The sequence below is a fragment of the Coturnix japonica genome, chromosome 24 (genome assembly GCF_001577835.2).
Source record: "Coturnix japonica isolate 7356 chromosome 24, Coturnix japonica 2.1, whole genome shotgun sequence".
Taxonomy (NCBI): Eukaryota; Metazoa; Chordata; class Aves; order Galliformes; family Phasianidae; genus Coturnix; species Coturnix japonica.
The window spans coordinates 2,674,012-2,682,055 of NC_029539.1; the positions used below are offsets into that span (position 1 = coordinate 2,674,012).

Here is an 8,044-nt window from a genome sequence, read left to right on the forward strand (position 1 = left end):
TGACTGCAACTTATCCGTGGGTAATGCATCGTGATCTGACACTTGCTAAGAGTTGGCAGCCGCTCTCAGAAAGAAATATCGATTGCAAAGAATAAATTCAATATCGTAGTGGAACAAGGGAGCAGGACATCATTGACACCATTTAGTCTGCAGTCCTGGAGCACCCTTTGTCTTGAGTGGATGGCAAGCGTTCATTAAGGTGCCTTCTCTGGCATCAGGCGACTTGATGTATGGTCTCGTTTTCAATTTTGCTGGCTGTAGAATAGGAACGGTGCTTGTTTCAGAGCAGCTGTTGATAGCACTGGCATTCTTACACAGCTACGAATGTCACCCATCAGTTTAACTCACTGTGAGCAGGGGTAACAACCAGGAGTAACAGAAGTTGGGGCCATGCTGGGGCTGGTGCCTGGCAGCAGGAGGTGAGGATGGTGCTCTCCTCTTCCTCTCCCCATCCTCCTCTCTGGTGACATCTACTCTCTCCGACTCTCCTATTACTTATAGCTCCAGTGTGTAATTCCCTCAACCCATCCTATTATTTCTTGCAGTTCCTTTTTTTTTCCCTTCCAATTTACACTTCTCTCTAAATTCAGCCTTTGTGCTGGTGATGGCAGGGACAGAATAATGCCCAGGGAAGCCAAGGCCTATTCTTTTCAGGTCTGTTTATACAGTGGTGAGTAAAACACAAGCACCATGGTGCACCCCATTGTAATGCACAAAGCCTGCAGAGAGTCTTGGTGATGGAATCCAAAACGCTGTCAGCTGCTGAACTACAGCTCTTTTGATGACTCTTCTTGTTGAGGATAATTAGGCTGGTGCATTACAGACACACACACGGATGTCTCTATTCTTTTTGCAGTCACAGAGCACACGCTGTGCATCCACTATGAGCACCAGTTAAACCTAGGGAAGCATTTGCAAGCGCACACAGGACTTGGGAGGCTGATTCACCATCAGAGGTGCCTTGAAAACCCAAGCCTCAGAGGAGCCAGCAGGGTTAGCAGCATTCAAAAGCATTCAGTTTTGGTTTGGAAACTTATGCTTAAAACCTCTCAGAGGATGGAATTCCCTCTAGGTCTGACAGTGTGTCTGTACAGCAGCTCGTGAGGCAGGGCTGGCTCAGGGATGCAGCATCATCACAGAGCCATGTCAACATGCAAAGTGTTTTGTTGTCACCAGGTCATTTTAATACCAAAACCCACAATGTATTCAGGACCCAGGAAGGTTTCTAACAACTCTGTCTGAAGTTAGACAGCCCTGAGAAGCACAGAAACATGGGGATAGCTGTCCTCTGGCTGACTTGCCATGGAACCAGGAACTCGTTGCACACAATGATGCTACTTAGATTTGAAATCCCAGCAAAGCACAGTGGCTGAAGGCACTGTAGGGTTCTTGTTTCTCCTCTTGAACACATGCAAGTTTGCCTTCTGTGCAGTGAATGCTGATGCAGCAGGCAGTGCAGTGACATGCTGACCTTGGCTGCACCATGAGCAGTCTGTGTGCAGGGATGCTGTGCTCCTGAGCAGCTCCCTCAGTGTTATGGCAGGAGCATTTCTTTGATGATATGAGCCCTGAATATCTGATTGTTCTGCTCTCCCAGCTGTCAGATATGATGAATGGCAGTCCTGAATATCTGAATATCTGAATATCCTGAATGACTGAGGTGGTGTTGCCACTACCCTTTAGATTGAGACCCGATCATGAAATGACTTCTTCAGTCAGATCTCTCTCCGTATGAAAACTTTATACAAATAGGATATAGGTGTTATACTGAGACCAGATACCCAAGCCTTGTGGTTAAGCTAATATACAGAAACTCTGCAGACTGAGGTACAAGTGCCAGCCTTGCTATGGTTTCCAGCTTAACTCAGCTTCCAGAGGAACACTGAACGTCAGGAATCCTCTGTGTTTTATCACTTAATATCTTTAAAGAAATGAGCAATCTGATAGAGATCTCCCTGCACCAAACACATGGAGTACATAACAACCTGAACTCTGCAGAAACATTCTCAGTCCCACAGCAGAAATCTGCAACAAAGCCAATGAAAAAGAAAAAATCCATATGCAGAGCAGCCACGGGACCTGGTCCCAAATGTGTGTGTGCTCAAGCTCTCCTCCAGCGCACCTTCCTGGCAGCTGCTAACTCCATCCCTATCCTTGCTCCACGGTGTGCTGCAGACCTGTTGGATCCCTTCCAGCACAGATGTACAATTGCTCAGAGACCTTGGTGCTGACCCTAGGAACTGCGATACACGAACGAGAGCATTTAATTGCTCAAACTGTTGCTCATGTTACAGTGCAGAATCCCATCCATTAAACCCCAGCGTGGGCAGAGCTGTGGGTTCCCAGCTCTTCAGGAAGATTTCAGTCACTGCCTTAAAGATGAGCATGGAGGGCATTGGAGAAGGCTTCTGCTTCGGCCACTGGGGCAACAATGTGCAGATCTTCTGTTTGGAAGCTGAAGATTTCCTCCAGAGCTGTTAACAAGCTTGGAAACGCACTTTCAATACAGCCTTCAAAGCATTCAAAGTCCATTTCTTCACATGAGATGCAGTTCCCCTCCATCCCCCGGGCCAACACAGGTCACTATGAATCATGAAAATGCCAAGCTTGGGCTTGACTGGAGCCCTGTGTGCTGCCCGTGTTTTGGGCTGGCCCATTGTGGTGAGATGAATTTCAGCTAAGAGTATTTTGCAGGTTAACACCCTGAAGGAACAGAAGGAACAGAAACCACTTCAAAATCCAAAGATTATCTGCAGCACTTGTTTGTGTGCTCAGTATTTTCCCAAATCCATCACAAACCCTGGAGGAGCGAGGGATTTCACAGCCTTCCTGCTGCAATACTGCTATGTTGCTAAGCCTGTTACTAGGCAAAACATGTTTTAGCAGCCGAGAAAACATTTTCAAAACACAGGAGAAGAAATCGGCGTTTGTAAACTGGACTTGAACTTCTTCTCGTAGAGAATAATGAAATTAATAGTCCTAAATTCTTGTAGTTACTGGGAAGTAAATCAGACCGGCTCTGTTCTGGTTGGGGACTGAGAAGATGCGGTGCAGCTCGATGAGCTGATGCCTCTCTATGTATGTGAGTGTGGAGTTACACCCAGGTGATGCTCTGTGGGAAGGAGGAGGAAGGAAACGTGTAACACATGGAAGTGGTGAAGTTGGATCCCGGGTGGCTGTGTCACATTCCTGGCTGTGTGAGCTTTGAGAGCGAGAAGTGTTTGCAGTTATGCCCAGCGCCTCAGACCTGCTCAGGAATGCAGCACTGTGATGTGATCCATGGTTATGGGCAGCCTGTCTGCAGGGATGGCTGCAGTGCTTCAGGCTGAGATGATGGGAAGGAACATCAGCTCCGTTCTGCAAAGCATTGTCGCTTGTGTCACAAACAGCACTTATCTCTTAGGCTTATCACACAGAGCCTGGCAACCAAAACAGCACCAAGGCTGCAATTTCAGCGTTCTGCTTGTGGATGGTGATTTACCTAGCTTGAGTAACGACAGGGGCCTGACACTTATCTTCATTTCTCCATGTCCAGTTCTCTTCTGAAACAGCACACAAGGCTGTGGCTTGAGTTCACAACCACAAGAAACATTCTAAATGTTACGTGTTCATATATATGTATGCACACAGTAAGACACAGAAGGCAGGATTTCTACTCATATTAAATTTCTGACTTTCTGTTCCTGAGGATGGCTTGGAGGAGCTTCAGCTGTGACATGAAACTCATACAACTACCTGGTTGTTCCCCTATGGTTTCAATGGCCTGTAAATGACATAGTGCTTCTCTTGTGCTTGCTCTCAAGAAGGCTATCAGTATGTATAAGAGGACTAGCAGCAATGGGGGATGCAGGCAGCCAGACCAGAGCTGTGTGTGCGAGCACTGGCAGCAGACCCATAACAAATGAGTGCAACTGTTGGGACTGCTGGGAAACGACAGCCATGTGAAATCCCTTTCTAGAAGAAGATGTGGTTGTGTTGAGGGTCTTGAGACGCTGAGGATCTGCTTGGACTGGTGTGTAACCTTGGGTAGAATGTTTGCCTGAGTGCCCAAGTTGCAAAATGGCAATGATAACATCACCTCTGCCCTCCTTCCTGGCTTCAGTCAGGAACTATTTGAGATCAGGACGGTCTCCTTTGTGACTTAACAGTACGTAATGTAATGGGCTAATTACAAAATGAAAAAATAATGAACCTGTGCTCAGAGGAAAAGCCCAACAAATAGCTCTCACAGCAACAGCCCGAAATGCTGATGTAGTGCAGTGGTTTCAGCAACTGCCATCCAGAGGTGATGCCCCCAGTTTGCATTGCACCGCACTGTAGCTCACAGCAGCTCAGCTGAACTGCAGCTGCTGCTGGGAAGGAGGAAAAGAGATGGACAGAGTAGGGAAACCTTGAGGTCTCTTTCTGACCTGTGGTAGGAAGTACCTGAAATTGCTGGAATTGGAAGCTGAGGGATAGGAAGAGTGGATGCTGGGCAGTGTCTCAGCACGCTCTCAATACCAGGTGTCACCTGAAAGCAGCACTCATGCCATCTCCAAGCACATCCCCTGGCCCAGCTGTGCCATGCAGCCCAGGGAGGTGCCAGGAGCCCGGCTGCTGCCAGCAGTGATGGCCCTCAGCATCATGCCTGGCAGACGAGTCAGACAGCTCGGAGCTCTGTTGTCACAAGGCTTTGGAGCAGATGGTCACCCCTGTACAGTGCCAGCCTGGCTGCAGCCCTGCTTCACCCAGCTCCCCACTGCCTGCCGTTATCCCAGCTTTGGGATGCAGAATGGGCAGGAGAACTTTGGGCCAAGACTCACCAGGGCTCTCTGCTAAGGCTGTTATGCCGCCGTGTCTCTGGGGGAGATGGTGTTTTGCCTCCTTAGCAACTTGGCTATCTCCTGCATTTACACAGCACAGCGATGTGGCAGGAGTTAGAAGGCAGCAGAGCCCCTTGGGGCAGGTCCTGCTTCCTTGTTGCCCTTCTCACCCTTCTGAGCTCACCCTCGGTGTCAGAGCCAGGTTGTCTGCTGTTATTTCTGTTTTGCTACTTATGTGAACTTCAGAGATGAATTATTTGCAGGATTTCCAGCAGGCTGGAACAGGGCACTGCGAGCTCCTTCAGATGGGGAAAGCAGACCCGTCCCAGCAGACAGGCACGTTGTCCAGCAGGGTTACAGCACAGTATCCTGGATTTAGTATCCAGACAATCTACCCCGCTGCCTGGTGGCATTTCCAATGAGCATTCCTTGCAGCAGGGGATATTTCTCCCCTCTCTCTGCTTTGCATTCCGTGTTTAACCTTTCCTATTCTATACACATGAAGCTTTGGTTTCATTTTTATCAAATATTGGAGTTTCCTTAGGCAGGAGTATAAACCATACACAGAGCTCCTCAGCACGCAGTGAGGTGCAACCAGGGCTGCCTGCCAGCTGTGACGGCACTGTTGCACAGGTAACAGCCACTTCCATTCACACTCAACCTCCTTCTCTCTCCAGCTACTCTGGAAGCTGCACATCTGTTTTTCCCAACAAGCACAGAGCATGAAGTCACCACTTTCGTACTATCTTCATTTGCAGGCATTGTCTGTAAGTGCCGTACACGTTGGTTTTCCGTACATGACTGCAGATCACTGACAGGCAGAAGGAGCATAAGTAGGACAATGGAAAGCACGCACGGGACTTGATGGCTGTGCCAGCAGGTCCACAGCAGCCTGACATTTGTCCTTAGGACTGAGTGTGTGTGTCTCTGTATTTATGGACAAAAACCACACAGGGATGTCTGAATAAAACCCAATGACTTCTGACTGGCATCAGCAGCAACAGGGAAACTTAAGCAGATCAAGGAAACATCCAAATCCCCCCCACCCCATCTCATTTCCCTCCTAACTCACAGTCCCACTTTAGGAGTCACTATATTTAAACCAGGATAGTTAAGCTATCATTACGTTGCTGCCTCATTCATTTAAAGCACGAGCAGGAAAATTAGAGCGGGACATCACTATATTAGACCAGAAAACCCTTCCACTTCGCACTACTGACATCTTCTCTATCTCCTTCCCTTCTTGTGTGTAACGCACGGTGCCCAGGCAGCGCTCAGAGCGCAGGAACGGGCTCTGCATTCAGCCAGGGGGGACCGAAGCATCGCTCCGCTGTGACCCCGATCTTACAGCGGCGCTGGAGCCCACCTGCGCCCGGGACCCTCCGCTCCCCCTCCGCCACCCTCCAGGATCCGCAGCGGCCCCACGGCTCCGCTCGGCCGCAGCATCCCCGCCCAAGAGGGCCCCGAGAGCCCCGGTTGTGCGCAGCCCCCAGCCCGGCTCCGAGCGCGCATCTCCGCGACGGGGAAAAACGAAAAGGGGGGGGGGGGAAAGGAGCCTCGCGGAGACTTACGCCCGAGCTTTGGGGAAACCCATTGACAGCAGGATCTCCAGCGACGAGCCGTGTTTGATGGTCCCCGCTCGGTGCTGCCGGTTCCGCCGGGGGATGACTTTGCTGTACAGCTCCTCTTTGGCAGCCATGGCGTGCGGTGCGGGCTGCCCGCGCTGGGCCATCATGCAGCCATCGCCGGCCTCGCAGGGCCATGCACACCGCAGCGCCCCAACAGGGGCCGCGGTCGGGGCAGGGCCGAGGGGCTGCGCCCTCCTCCGCTCCGCGCTGCTCCGCGGCCCCGGGGCCACACGTGCGCACCCGGCGGCCGCTCCGGAGCTCGGGGAGCCGAATGCCCGCACCGCGGCCCCGCTCAGCCCGCCCCCGCTCTTAAAGCCGCCGCCCGGCGCCGCGGGCTCCGCTAAGGGATGGAAGAGGGGGGAGGAGGAGGAGGAAAGGGGGTGGAGGGGTTCTCTGGGTTGCTGGAAGAGCGCCGGTTGCCTTGTGGAAAGCGGGGAAGGTGGGCACTATTATTTTTGTTTTCTTATTTGTTTATTTCTTTCTTTATTTTCCCGGAGGAAAGAGCTCTGCGCGATGCTCCTCTTTCCTCCGGGAAGAGGCAGCACATGGGGGAGGTTGGGTGATCTCGGAACTCTGGGGCTGTGGGGTTCCAGGTCTCTGTGCCGCTGGATGAGCTGTGAGAGCACGGAGCTTTGAAGCAGATCTAGTTAGAGGCAACAGAGTTGCGCTCCGAATTTTCTATCACCATCCTGGGTTTCTGCATCCTCCACGGCCCTCTCCAGGCCATCACACGCAGTATGTGGCTTCGGAATTCCCCCTTGGAGAGCTTCAAGAGTTATCCTCCTCCTCCTCCTCCTCTCACCTCTCCTTTGCCTTTCTTCCACATCCCCCCCTGCCCCAGTTCCTCCATCTGAAGGCAGACAGGTCCACCCTGCTGAGCACCCAGGAAGGCAGGGAGCATTGAGAGCACACAGCCCTGCACACAAATAAAAGCAGTGAAGATGCTGTTCTTTCAAGTGCAACAATTTATGCTGGAGCAGGAAGCAGTGTTGGCAGTGACAAACCTATCCCTATCATTGCTGGTTTGTTGTATCAATGAAGCACCTTCTTTCCTGCTGTTATCCAGAGGTGAGGTACTGACCCAGCCTTCACACCTTCCCAAAACCTTCCAGAATCTGAACAATATCCAGGAATTCACACCATCAGAACCTATGAGGGAGGAGAGGGTTGCTGTGTTTTGACTTAAGTCAACGTGCCTCACTTCTGTGTGCTTTTTTTGCTCCATCTGTATTAGTCAGTCAGGAAGTAAGAACAGAAATGCAATTTGTTATGGATGCAGCTTCCAAGGACTTTGCCCAGATGAGAATCCCTTTCCTCTGGCTGCTCCAGATTCAATTAAGAAATCCATATAATGCAGTGTTGAAGTTCCTAAGCTGCATACCTGCATGGAATGGCTTTTCAGGCCTGCTGGAGCAGCCTCAGGTCTTTGCAACCTTGGTGAGTGCCTCTGCATTGGATCAAGGTGAGGCTTTTTGCATTGGAATGTATTCCTTGAAATAATGCTTCCTCCTTGAAACTCACACATGGTCCCTTTACCTCCAGGAAGATGCATTCTTAGGGGATGATTTACATCACTTCCTTCAATGCTGGAAAAAATGGCAGCACAGCATTAAT

General features: G+C 50.7%; 1 protein-coding gene across 1 annotated transcript in view; it reads right to left on the reverse strand.

Annotated features, from left to right (window-relative positions):
• UBASH3B (ubiquitin associated and SH3 domain containing B) overlaps nt 1–6,728 on the reverse strand; it is a 47,328-nt gene extending 40,600 nt beyond the window's left edge. Inside the window, exon 1 of the mRNA XM_015884154.2 lies at nt 6,374–6,728. Coding sequence (XP_015739640.1) covers nt 6,374–6,537 — 164 coding nt within the window. The 5' untranslated portion in view covers nt 6,538–6,728. The remainder of the gene's footprint in view (nt 1–6,373) is intronic.
• Nucleotides 6,729–8,044: the final 1,316 nt, after the last annotated feature.